The sequence below is a fragment of the Cynara cardunculus genome, assembly GCF_001531365.2.
Source record: "Cynara cardunculus var. scolymus isolate 2C chromosome LG 10, CcrdV1, whole genome shotgun sequence".
Lineage (NCBI taxonomy): Eukaryota > Viridiplantae > Streptophyta > Magnoliopsida > Asterales > Asteraceae > Cynara > Cynara cardunculus.
The window spans coordinates 3,603,443-3,617,708 of record NC_037537.1 but is presented as its reverse complement, the minus strand read 5'-3'; the positions used below and the strand labels follow the sequence as shown (position 1 = coordinate 3,617,708).

Below are 14,266 nucleotides of genomic sequence, written 5' to 3'. Positions count from 1 at the left end.
TTTTTAGACGTCGTCTATCCTTCTTTGCAGAAGGCCTCCACTACACCCCAATCGGTGTATACGCCTTTATGTGGTCCATAGATCACATGGTATCTTGTCTGAGAGTTATCTTTAAGGGCTCCCAGGTAGCTCGGCGCAAGTTTTTGTTCCTGCATTTTGTTAGATGACAAAGTTGTCATTTTGCTGAGTCCTTCAGCTGAGGGATTAGAGTTAACTAATCTACTAGTTTTGCCCAACATGAGATCAGGACTAGTATTATCCTTGTTTATGCTTTTTAGCAAAGCATCAGCTTTCAAAGGATTTGTTGATTCTTTACCATGAGCTGTTTGCTCAGAAATAGCCTTTGTTTATAGACTTTCGTCTACCGGTATGTTGGTTACTGTTTCGAAGCTTTCGTGAAGCTTGATTTTTTGCTCAATTGCTGAGATTTAAGCTTCGTACTCTATTTGAAGCATCTGCTTCTTTATCCTCAAAGTTTTGAGGTCTTCCATTTTTTACAAAAATATTTTTGTAAAAAAAATCTCTCTATTTCTCCCCCTCTCTTTTTGTAGGTGAATTTTTTATGAAGAAAATGTTGTGAGAATCATTTCCTTTTATAGGGCTCGAGAGGAGCGTGATGATGTCATCGATGATGTCAGTTTACTATCTTCTGCGATGTTAGTATGTAGAAAATATGTAAAATTTTTGTCATCTGTACGTACCAGAAAAATTACTGGTGTAAGATACCAAAGTTCATCGGACGCATAAGTATACGTAAACGTCTTCAGTAGTACCTGCAAAATATCAGATGTAGAAAATATATTCTTTCCTCTTAAGAGGATTAATAATTTCTTTATTTTAAAGAAATTCTTAATTGATGTCAAAACCATCAGTAGTTTCTTGTTCTGTATTATATACAGAAAGAATTAATATTTTGTGAACATTCTGTTCACCATCATAAACCTCTTCAAGGGGTTCATAACCATCATTAATGGCAGTTTTTAATATCCTATTTTTTCTGGATATTGTTTCCGGTTTGGACACTCATTTGCATAATGTCCTTCTTCAATACAGATCCAACATCTGCAATTTTTCTTACCTTTTGGACCAACTTTGTCAGGTGGTTTTTTATCAACTTGTTTATATGATGATTTTTTAAAATATTTTCCTGGTGAAAATCTTTTCTTTTTCTTTTTCTTTTTCCAAGAAGTGTTAAATTCTTTTTTCTTTTTATAGGAAGTTTTAAAATCAAAAGATTTTTGTCCGATATTAAGATTTTGAAAATCTCCAACGGTTTTACAGCAACTGAGGCTTATGTTTTTGAGTTTTCTTTGTTTATATCTTTTTTGACAAATTTTTGTAATTTCTTCTTTTGCAATTTTTGTTGCTAAAGCAAGACTCATTTTTGAAACGTCATTTATGGCTTTTGTTCGCCATCTTTCCAAGCATTGATCTCCAATGATTGGGAGTTTCATGAGATAAGCATTTACCCATTGACTATGCTCTATTATGAAAGGAATTTCATAAGGATTATTCTCGTAAATACAAGTAAATTTGTCTAAATGACATATATCTAAAAGCTGTAGTTTTGTTAAAACGCTTCTTGCTTTTTCAGCTCTTTTTTGAATTTCAATGAGCTCGTTATTTAAATAGTATTTACCAAGAAAAATGGTATAAAACATATTTATAATTCCTCGGAAGAAATCTAGACCATGGAGGTCTTGTGTCCATTCTACCATTTTTACCTGGTTTTGTACAATTCCGTTTGTTTTATGCTCAATTAGAGTTAAAACGGCTTTTGCGGATTCGAAATCATCCGGGTTTGTTTGGATAATTAACGAAATTTCTGTAGACCATCGTTTAATGATTTCTTCTCTTTCATCTAGATCTGTTATGCAGTCTAAATTTAGACTTACGATAGGAGTAGAAGAATTTCTACTATTAGGAATTCCTTTATGCATAGGCATTCTGAATTCTTATGGTTTTTTCCTTCTTCTTCCTCTCGCGGCTGAAGTTTCTGCTTGATCTGAGTCGTCTTCAGACATTTCTTCAAACTTCACAGCTTTTATATTTTTATTTTCAGTTTCTAAATCAGAATCTGACTCAGTTTCTAAATCAGAATCTGACTCAGTTTCTGGTTCTTCAATCTGAGTTGTGTTTAGAAGATATTCGTTAAAAAGATAAGGCTCTTTTCGAAATTTTTCTTCACAATCTTTGTTGTCTAGAGAAATAAGCTTTATAAATTTTTGATCACAAAGATCAATGTTATTGAAGAAATATTCTTCTAATCTTTCATAAATTGGTTTCATTATTTAGATGGCCAATTTATAAGCTGGGAACTAGTTTTCGTTTTACTTATAATTAAGTCTTTATTTCCAATTGTTTCTTTAACATTTGGTGGAGAGTAATATTTTAGGCCTTTGTATTTGCCAGATTTATTTTTCTTTAACATTTGATGGAGAGTAATTATTCAAGAACCAGAAACTGAGTCAGATTCTGATTTAGAAACTGAAAATAAAAATATAAAAGCTGTGAAGTTTGAAGAAATGTCTGAAGACGACTCAGATCAAGCAGAAACTTCAGCCGCGAGAGGAAGAAGAAGAAAAAAACCAACAGAATTCAGAATGCCTATGCATAAAGGAATTCCTAATAGTAGAAATTCTTCTACTCCTATCGTAACTCTAAATTTAGATTTCATAACAGATCTAGATGAAAGAGAAGAAATCATCAAACCATGATCTACAGAAATTTCGTTAATTATCCAAACAAACCCGGATGATTTCGAATCCGCAAAAGCCGTTTTAACTCTAATTGAGCATAAAACAAGCGGAATTGTACAAAATCAGGTAAAAATGGTAGAATGGACACAAGACCTCCATGGTCTAGATTTCTTCCGAGGAATTATAAATATGTTTTATACCATTTTTCTTGGTAAAGACTATTTAAATAACGAGCTCATTGAAATTCAAAAAAGAGYTGGAAAAGCAAGAAGCGTTTTAACAAAACTACAGCTTTTAGATATCTGTCATTTAGACAAATTTACTCGTATTTACGAGAAAAATCTTTATGAAATTCCTTTCATAATAGAGCATAGTCAATGGGTAAATGCTTATCTCATGAAACTCCCAATCATTGGAGATCAATGCTTGGAAAGATGGCGAACAGAAGCCATAAATGACGTTTCAAAAATGAGTCTTGCTTTAGCAACAAAAATTGCAAAAGAAGAAATTACAAAAATTTGTCAAGAAAGATATAAACAAAGAAAACTCAAAAACATAAGCCTCAGTTGCTGTAAAACCGTTGTAGATTTTCAAAATCTTAATATCGGACAAAAATCTTTTGATTTTAAAACTTCTTATAATAAGAAAAAAGAATTTAACACTTCTTGGAAAAAGAAAAAGAAAAGATTTTCACCAGGAAAATATTTTAAAAAATCATCTTATAAACAAGTTGATAAAAAACCACCTGACAAAGTTTGTCCAAAAGGTAAGAAAAATTGCAGATGTTGGATCTGTAGTGAAGAAGGACATTATGCAAATGAGTGTCCAAACCGGAAACAATATCCAGAAAAAATCAGGATATTAAAAACTGCCATTAATGATGGTTATGAACCCCTTGTAGAGGTTTACGATGGTGAACAGAATGTTCACAAAATATTAATTCTTCCTGTATATAATACAGAAGAAGAAACTACTGATGATTCTGACATCAATTAAGAATTTCTTTAAAATAAAGAAATTATTAATCCTCTTAAGAGGAAAGAATAGATTTTCCACATCTGATATTTTGCAGGTACTACTGAAGATGTTTACGTATACTTATGCGTCCGATGAACTTTGGTATCTTACACCAGTAATTTTTCTGGTACGTACAGATAACAAAAATTTTACATATTTTCTACATACTAACATCGCAGAAGATAGTAAACTGACGTCATCGATGACATCATCATGCTCCTCTCGAGCCCTATAAAAGGAAATGATTCTCACAACATTTTCTTCATCAAAAATTCACCTACAAAAAGAGAGGGGGAGAAATAGAGGGAAAAAAAATTTACAAATTTTTTTTGTAAAAAATGGAAGACCTCAAAACTTTGAGGATAAAAAAGCAGATGCTTCAAATCGAGTACGAAGCTCAAATCTCAACGATTGAGCAAAAAATCAAGCTTCTCGAAAGCTTCGAAATGGTAACCAACATACCGGTAGACGAAAGTCTAAAGACAAAGGCTATTCCTGAGCAAACGGCTCATGGTAAAGAATCAACAAATCCATTGAAAGCTGATGCTTTGCTAAAAAGCATAAACAAGGATAATACTAGTCCTGATCCCATGTTGGGCAAAACTAGTAGATTAGTTAACTCTAATCCCTCAGCTGAAGGACTCAGCAAAATGACAACTTTGTCATCTACCAAAATGCAGGAACAAAAACTTGCGCCGAGCTACCTGGGAGCCCTTAAAGATAACTCTCAGACAAGATACTATGTGATCTATCGCAGACCACATAAAGGCGTATACACCGATTGGGGTGTAGTGGAGGCCTTCTGCAAAGAAGGAAAGACGATGTCTAAAAAATTCCGAACGGAAGAAACTGCCAGACTTAGTCTAGCAACATACGAAGAAGGTTCGTCCTCCACCAGCAAACCTCTTCTTAGACCAAAAATGTTAAAGGTCAAAGAAGAACAAAAAGACCAAAGGTTCATCATACCCAAGGTCATACAAGAAGAAGTCGTCAGCGCTCCATTGATGGCCCATGACTTCAGAGACATCTGGAACAAAGCAAGATCTGCTTGCCCAGAAGACTTCATATCCGAAAGGTTCTACACCACGGATAAGAAATCAAAGCGTCTGTACAACTTCGTTGAAGGAGCAGACCCGACACTGATCCATCAAGCCTTTAAAGCTGGATTAGTTCACAACATCTACCCAAGCAGCAACCTGCAAGAGCTCAAACAGCTGTGTAGCCTGTTTGCAGAAGCTTTGTCGCGTACTGATGCTCGCATCAATACTGTTGCACATGAATTTTTCTCCGAAGTTGGAGAGTTTTTTCATGTCGTCGGTGTTGTATTTGCCAGATTTATTTTTCTTGTCACAAGAACAAGATTCAACCTTTGAGATATTTCTAGAAATCTCTGTGATTGTTTTTGCCGAAGCCATTTCTAATTCGAAAATAGTTATGTTACTATTATTGACGAGTTCGTCAATCTTGATTGAGATTTTATCAATCTTTCCTGAAAAATTAATAAGCTCTTCCTTAATTCTTTCTATGCTCATGGTCCTGTTAAATCCTTGAGAAGGATGGCCATAGAGTCTATTCTTTTGGACATGGATTTAACCATTTCTCTAGTTGTTGAAGATCTAGGTTTATCAACCAAGAGTTGATCTTCTTTTGTTTTTATAGTGGAGGTTTCTCCAATTTGGTTCTTATTTTTAGAAATATCAAGAACCCAGTTAATTTTATCATCTGTGATTTCACAAAAATGATTTTCTTGAATAGATCCAATTTCTTAAAATAAGTCGTCTATTTCAATATTGGAAGTTTCTCTATAGTCAATAGAATGATGACTATTAGTGAGTGGATAACCAAGTAAATAGGTTATGGTGAACACTTTATCTCCTTTATCCATCATATCAGTTCTTTCAAATTTATGAATAAAACTAAGAATTTGATTTAGGTTTTGTGTTTTTAAGCTTACTCCAAATTTTGGATAAACTGTAAACATAAATTTGCCATAGGCTAAATTGCCTTGAGCTGCACCTAAAAGGCTATCTTTTCTATTATTGATTCTATTATCAAGTAAAGCCATTTTGATTGGGCTATGAATCCCATCTCTAAACTGAGCCTTTATTAGAATCTTTATAGCACCTATATGCAGAAAACTTGTCTTTTTCCTGATGTCAATAGGAATTTTTTAAAGTTTTTGGGTAATTTCCTCTCTTGAAATAAGAGGAAGATAAACTTGTCCAGAGACATCCTTGATGTCAATAGCAATTTCTTTTGTGGAGACACAATAAATAATTTCATTTTTTCGTTTGAAAGCTTTTTGAACTGTTTTCATTAACGAATTTTCTATTTTAAAAACCTTAGTTTTACTTAGGCTTAAATTAAGTTTCAAAATCTTTTTCAAAAGATCGTCATGGATCACAAGATCCGCTGAATAACCAGCATCATTTTCACTTACGAAAATATTTTCTTCGTCACTAAATGACTGGATAGACTGAGTTTCCTCAACCTCCTTCCCCCTTTCTGTAAACATGGCTCTGATACCAATAAAACCCTAAGTTTATCTCCTTCCCCCCTTTCTGTAAACACTGACAAGTCCATGCTTAAGTTTGGAACTTTTGTCTCTTATATTCCTGACACTTCTTCTCTCAGTACTCTTCTACTGAAACTCTTCTTGAAGGAACTTCTCCTAGTTCAAAATGCAATGACAAAGGTAAAACCATTGTCAACATTCCTTCTCTCTCTAAAAAGGACGGCAAGTCAAATAGACCCTATTCTATTCCTTCAGCTTGTAAACCTTCTTCCTCAGGGACAAAGGTCTCTGAACGCTCTTAGAGATCTAACCCAAAGACTAAAGTGAATCTTTCACCCAAGATATTTAAATCTTCAGTTGTTCCTCCTCGAACAAATGAAAAAGGTATTCTTGGAGCTTGCCCCTCTTCTCTTCTTTTTGACTCTTCTAGCCCTAAAGCTATCTTCAGTTATAGAAAGTGTCATCACATTGGTGAAACTTCTCATATCGCCAGTAAGTTTCCTTCAACTACCAAATCTGGTTTGCCAGCTAAGGTAAAGAAAGTAACTAAGGTTGAAAAGTCAACCAAAGTGAAATCAACCACTAAAGTTGTGAAAACAACTAAGGTGAAGAAAATCACTAATACCTCGTCTTCAGGTTTAGTGAAGCCTTCTATTGTTTATGAGCTTTCAGTATCAATAAAGAAATATGTCGCCTCTAACATTGTTGGATCCATTGTGAAATGGGTACCAAAACAATCTTAATGAATTTTCTATTGCAGGAAGTCAAAGGCATCTGGTATCTAGATAGTGGATGCTCAAGACATATGACTGGAAACAAATCCCTACTCTCAGACTATAAAGATGAAAGAGGCCCTTCCGTGATCTTTGGAGGAAACGAAAAAGGATATACAAGGCCTTGGGTATATGTTGAAGGACTGAAGCATAATCTTCTCAACCTTAGTCAACTGCAACCACCTAGTTAGTGAATGTGCTTTTAATATTCAGTTATTAATATTGTGTAAGTTTATTCTTTCCTTGTAATCCTTTACAATAAAAGTAAATTTACGTAGTAAACTGTATCACTGAAAAAATCCCAAAATAATTAATAAGGACAAGTATTTTACTAGTACATTTTCCTTACTATTATTTCTTAGCAATTTTCTTTATGTTGCTTTGTCACTATCAAATAGGAGGAGATTGTTGATCATCTCTCACAGTGACTTGATGATCCTTTTAATTTACGAAGTATACTATCTCTTTATTTAGTTTCAGCGATCACCACCGAGTCTGTTCAGTGATCGCTGAACATGTATTGTGATTCTCTCAGAGACAAGTATTCTTCAGGAAGACAAAAATCACACCATAGAATCTTCAGCGATATCGAAGATAAAGCTGACAAAGACAAACAAGTTCGTGATATACACCTTGCGGTCGAGTGGCTTCGCTCCTATACTAGAACCTTGATCAGAATCAAAATATGCCGTGGAAAAGAGCTTATTTATGAGCGAAAGATGAAGTTGCAGAGGAACCTACAGCTGGATTGAATCCTTCTCAGGAAGAGCTGATGCTTGCTTGCGGTTTTTCAGTGATAAAAAGCTTGTCTACACAAATGTGAAATCTACTCAAGATTCAGCGAACACTGAAGAGACCTCAGCGTTATTCTAGTGTCATCGATCAGATGAATCTTGTTGAACAATTGCGAGGGTTGCTGAATCCACCCCTACCCAAGATATAACTCAACTTCAGCAATCCATCACCTCCCTTGATACTCAATCAAGGGAGAACACCACCCGCCTTCAATCCCTCCAACGTCTGGGGACCCAACATCACAACTACCATAATAACCTTATGGTCACCAGACTGATTCCGTCGATGCATCCATCGCCTCTCATTCCTCCCAAATCATAGCCACCGATACATCCATACCCACCATCTCCTCACAAATATCCTCCATCAATACTTTCATCGTCTCTCTCCCTACCACCATCCAAAATATCATCCCACCACCTATTGCCCTCTCTTCCTCTGCAGCACCCACAACCAATGAAACCTTTACCTCTTTTGCTGTAGAGATAAGGGATTTAATTTCCTCCATCTCTATCCCAGCCACCTCCACCACCACTCCTCCATCTCAGGACATGGTTACCCGAGTCGATATCCACTCCCTCACTAAGGCACTTATCTCGAAGTTCAACAAGAACAATGCCAAGTTTGTAACGAAAGCCGCCGAACCAGTCGCCACTCTTCAGAAATGGCTCGCTCAACAACAAGAGCGAACCAACACTCTCCTTCGAAGAATGGAAGAAGATAGACGGCGGATGGCTCTGCAAATGTATGCCGCCTCACTTTAAAAGAAAAATAAGCGACCTACTTCTTACTCAATGGGGAGACCATCCAAGCGCCCGAGGCATGACGACCAAGACCCCGATGATCACGGTCTAGGTCCTCATGAGGGGGAGACACCGTGCACACTGCATCAACTCCACTTCCACCAGCACAAGCTCCATCCTCTCACCCAACAGCTGGACCAGAAGCAAGGGAACCAGAGGCTCAGCCCTCTGATGATGTAAATACTATGAATGTAATTAACTTTCCATCGATTATTTTTGTAGCATCAATCTCCGATCCAGCTGCAGGCATTGTAACCCCAATAGCAAAAGTTGTATCCTTAGCCGATGTACCACTTCCCTCATTCGATCCCTCATCAACCAACCTATCACTACCAACCGATGAATCCTCGCCAATATTAGTGAGCTCTTCATCACTTCCCCAAACACAACTTTCAACCACACCATCACCCACACAACCAGATGCTCAATTTTTTTCACTCCATCACCTACACCACCTCCATTACAAATACAACCAGAAACCACCCAACCAGAACCTATCACCACTCAACTAGAAACCATTCATACAAAACCTACCCAACCGGAACCACCTCTTACCCAACCAGAACCACCCCTTACCCAACCAGAACCATCACATACCCAACCTATAAAGCCAACAATGCCTGCAGATGTTCCTTCATCCTCAAGGAAGCCTTCATCCATCGATAGAGTGCAAGAATTCATCGCTCAGATGGAAACGCTAAGGAGACGTCCGGAGATGCCACCCAAGGAACCCATCATCATGGAGAATGTCCATCAATACCTCTACCATTATTGCGATGAGCACATTATCTTAAATCCCCCAAACATGTCCTCGGAGTCCATGGACTTAATCATACACATGTTCGTAAGGAAACTCACCCAACCACCACATGTCGTCTTCTCGAATGATGGGATAAATACAGTTCATGATATCAAGCTGCAGACCTTTACCAACAAAGCCATCAAGTACATCGAGTATACCGTGGAATGTGCTCATGGGATGATCTGTGTCTTTAGTGACAATAATCTAATCAATCTCAATCCATGGGACTTGATCGACTTGTATGGTCATACGACTCAATTTCAGGACCATGGGATAAGGTACGAGATGGCACAGAGAGCGATCGTAGAGACGATGGGAACTTTGGTGAAGTACAGAGCAAAGAATGAGTTTCAGATCGCTTGGAACTTGGCATTGGAAGACTTTCCTGCATGGCTCCAAAAGAAGACTTTCGTGGACTATAGGATGCTCTGCCTCTTTCTTAACTCAACCGAAACTGGGCTTAGTCTCCAAGGATGAGTTCGGTACCAAGAAGTTCTTTTGATTGACTGAGGCCTTCAAGTATTCAACCGATATGCTTGAATGGTTTCAGAAAGTCATCCAAGACAGACTGGGCAGAGACTATGTGCCAAGAAGAGAGGGACAAGAGGTAATTCATGGGATCTCCACAGTCATAAGGTACAAAAGACTGATGATGCATTTTTGGAGAATCTTTAATGGAGACCATGAATGAGATGTAAATTTTCCTTCCCTTACTTTTTACTTCCATACTATTTGAAACAATCTATTTCAGTAAATGAAAACTTTTGACAAAAAAAATGTATCTATTAGCTTAGCTTTGTGTACATAAATAGCTATTTGTTTATCGTTCATATATAACTATTTTTTATTTTTCATTACGTAGGGAGAGATTGTTAGACCTTATATTTCCTATTTCTAAAAGTAATGAAAAATGTACAAGTATGGAAGATTCTAAGTGTTGAAGACAAACTAGAGACGCAATGAAAGGTCCAGAGGTGCTATGATAACCTGAATCACCTAACCTGATAATCATCTACTTATGAAGTTCATCAGGTCGATGAACTAGCAACTCCATAACCCCTCTGGTTTACAGTAACTAACGAATCGTCAAGTGTCACAGTTCAATCAGATCTACTTTGGTCAAGCATATATGTGAAGAATCCTGGTTGAACACACTACCTAGAGACAGCTGGAGATGATTCATCGCCAACTTGAATTCTGTTACGCCAGGTAGTTAGAGATAACTCCCACCTTTCTAGATAGATATCTTCTCCTTGTTTGTCTCATAGGTATATCATACTAGATTGTGATCTCTTAGAATAGATTGCTAGTATAAATAGCATTCATATGTCCTGTCACAAATAAATTCCTCTCTTTATTCAATATAGTGAAATTACTTGAAAGCTTCATGCTTTCTTGAATATCATTAAAGTTGTTCTTCACTTTTTTCACTGATACGATAAATTTAGGTTCTTAAACATAAATCTTCGTGTTATATTGAGAGATCTGGGATCAACAGTTTTTGTCTTATCCTCCTACACACAAAGGACAAACCCATACCTCTCAAAGTATAGTACATGTATGGAATCACTCTACTATCTCTAAGCATGCTTACCTACTGATAACTCTTATTTTTAAGAGTTATTTCCTTTTTATTTACTCCCTTTTTGCTTTTATTAAATGCCCAATTTTGTTGTTTTTCCCTTTTTATTCCAAAAAGTTTTAAAAAGATGATGAAACACAGAGGAAGAAGTATTATTCCAAAAACCTGTATTTTTTTGACAGCATTGCCCACTGTGGCACCACTGTGGCACCACTGTGGGATGTCTACCAGCCTTGTTACTACTTCTTGGGAAACGTGCAGCTTGAAGATCTCCCAGATATTTTTCCTCCAGCTGTTATGAGCTGTCTTCCATGCTCTATTTTATTTTCTTTTGTATTTTTMTTTACTTGTACTAATTGCCCAATTTGTAATGATTGGGTATGGCCTTCCTCCCTCCCTCTCCCCTATATAAAGAGGCTTGGGAGAGCCTTTTTGGGTGTGCCAACTTGGAGCAACTTGTGCTCAAAACACCATCTTTGGTACCAACTTGTAGATATTGCTCTCATATATAATTAATGCTTTTTAATTTTATGTCTTTACTTTATTGTCTTTAAATATATGTCTTTAATTTATTGTCTTTAANCCTTTGGGAATGTCGCCGTACCAGTTAGTTTTTGGAAAAGCATGTCACCTCCCGCTCGAATTGGAATATAAAGCTTTTTGGGCGATAAAAGAATTTAATTTTGACGCAAATTCGGCGGGAGCAAAAAGAAAACTCCAACTTAATCAGTTGGAAGAATGGCGATTTCACACCTACGAGAATGCTAAACTCTATAAGGAAAAAACAAAATTTTGGCATGATCGTAGGATAAATCACCGAATTTTCGAAAATGGTCAAAAAGTTCTTCTTTTTAATTCTCGATTAAAGCTTTTTCCCGGAAAACTTAAGTCGAGATGGTCTGGACCATTCACCATTGTCAATGTGGGAAAATTCGGAACGGTAGATCTTTTGAATCCGCAAGATAATAGCACTTTCAAAGTTAACGGGCAKCGGATAAAGCATTTCCTCCCGGAGGGAATGATCGGTCCAACCCAGTAATTTTTGAAAAGAATTTTCAACAGTCTGTAAATATTTGAATTTGAAAGCAAGAATGAAGAAAAAGAAAAAAAATAATAAAGGAAAATTCTGGTGTTTTTGAGTAGACAGTGGGAAGTTTGTACCCACTGTCTTGGTCTTTCGAAATTTAAAAGAAATGTCAACCAGCAGCTTATTTTTTTGGGTGCCCAAATGAATGCTCTCTTCATGATCATGGACATTTGGCTGAAAATGCATTGTTTTTGGAAAGGACATGATGTCACCTTGAAGTTGAGAAAAAAGGGTTTTCTTCTCATTGGCTAAGTACATTTTGATGATTAGCCTTTGACAAAATGGGTTTTCTTTAGATTTTGTTTAAAAAAATAGATAAAAGAAAAATCTTGGGAAGGTAGTGAAAGAAATTTTTTTGGAAGATGGACTAAGTGCCCCTTTTTGTTTTAAAATGGCCAATTTTTGAAAAAGATTTTTTTTGAAAAATTTTCGAATGTCATTTTTTTTCAAACTCATGTTTTTAAAAAAAATTTGGGTCAAATATTTGTATTTTGTACAAGATATTGTTACCCCAAATGATGACATCCTAGGCATGTGTCCTTTTTTTGGCCATCTTTTTAAAACTAAAAAAAGAAATGCAATGCACCATACTTTTCCATCTTTGTACTTCCCATCAATCACACATTTTCACCACTTTTGTTTCCAACATCTTTTTTTCCTTTTATTTATTTTATTTTTAAATACAAATTTCAAAAACCCAAAACCCCTTTTTACCTTTTCTCCTTCCCTCTTCCTTTCTTCTCCAAGACAACCGCCGGCCACCATTTCCTTTATCCATGGCACGACCGAAGCAGCCGGTTCGCAACCACCCTTCTCGCCGTTCACTTCGCCGGCGACAAACCGCCGATGATCCTACCGCCGGTGCTCCACTCTCGACCGCACCGCCTGCTTCCTCGTCGGCCGAACCCTCTTCGTCGGCGACGGAATGTCATGCTTGCTTCGGAGACAAATTTTGGATGTACACCCGAGACCGGAACCGGGTGGTGAACAAATTCCTATCACACAAGAATGTCATGCTTGCTTCGGAGATACAACGTTTTCCCGGAGGCCTTTGCCCTCCCCAAGTTCGGCTACCAAAGATTCGACGGACCACCACSACGGATGCCACGGGTGAGGCATCTGCCAGTCGGGACGATACGGGTAAATCGGATTGATAGTCTTCTTTGGTGTTTCATTATAATCTTTTTAAACATCGAAAACAATTTTTTTTGTATTGGGCATTTCATACYTTATCCGACCGCCTTCTTTTGTGTTCATATATGGCGGTTGTTGATTATGCTTAGGTCTTTTGACACTCTAACTTGCTTTTGTTTCTTTTGGGCGTTGATACTTCTTTTGGTATATCGTTGGTTATTCTTCTTTTTCGGGTGCCATTTCTTTGATTTGAGCTTTAGGTTGCAAAAATTAAAATGACGTGAGCCATATTTCTTTTTGGCCCAAACACTTGCCATTGTTACCAAAACCAAACACTTTTAACCCATTTCTACAATGCGGACATTGTTCGGTTTCAGTTTGGGGGAGGTTGTATGCCAAAGTGTTGAAAAAATTCGTATAATGCCAAATGTCTTCGGAAAATTGGGAGACACAAAAATAGAAAAAATAAAGCAAAATGCTTTAACCCAATGACAAAAAGTGAATATCACTTCTTGGGTTTTCTTGAAAGTGTCAAAGACACAACAAAAAGAGCCGAAAAATGCAAAACCATTCAAAGCAAATGTTGTCATTCTAAGACAAGTTTGGGGGAATTTTTTTTTTTTTAGCCAAAAACACTAACCCGATAAAAGTCCCACCGATTAATTTTTGCACCTTGAAGATCAAAGAAGGGAAGTTGCACAACATTCAAAGCCTGACGATATTTCAACGCTCATCCGTAAGTTATGATTTCTTGTTCCTCTTTATTCATATTCTGTTTATTTTGATTCCTTGAGGACAAGTAATATCTTAAGTTTGGGGGTATGATAACTCTTATTTTTAAGAGTTATTTCCTTTTTATTTACTCCCTTCTTGCTTTTATTAAATGCCCAATTTTGTTGTTTTTCCCTTTTTATTCCAAAAAGTTTTAAAAAGATGATGAAACACAGAGGAAGAAGTATTATTCCAAAAACCTGTATTTTTTTGACAGCACTGCCCACTGTGGCACCACTGTGGCACCACTGTGGGATGTCTACCAGCCTTGTTACTACTTCTTGGGAA

The 14,266-nt window shown here is 36.7% G+C and overlaps 1 protein-coding gene across 1 annotated transcript; it reads left to right on the top strand.

Moving 5' to 3' along the window:
• Positions 1 to 11,578: 11,578 nt before the first annotated feature.
• On the top strand, positions 11,579 to 12,025 carry LOC112519192. The gene has a single exon (XM_025127187.1). The coding sequence runs from the start codon at positions 11,579 to 11,581 to the stop codon at positions 12,023 to 12,025; it is 447 nt and encodes a 148-aa protein (XP_024982955.1).
• Positions 12,026 to 14,266: the final 2,241 nt, after the last annotated feature.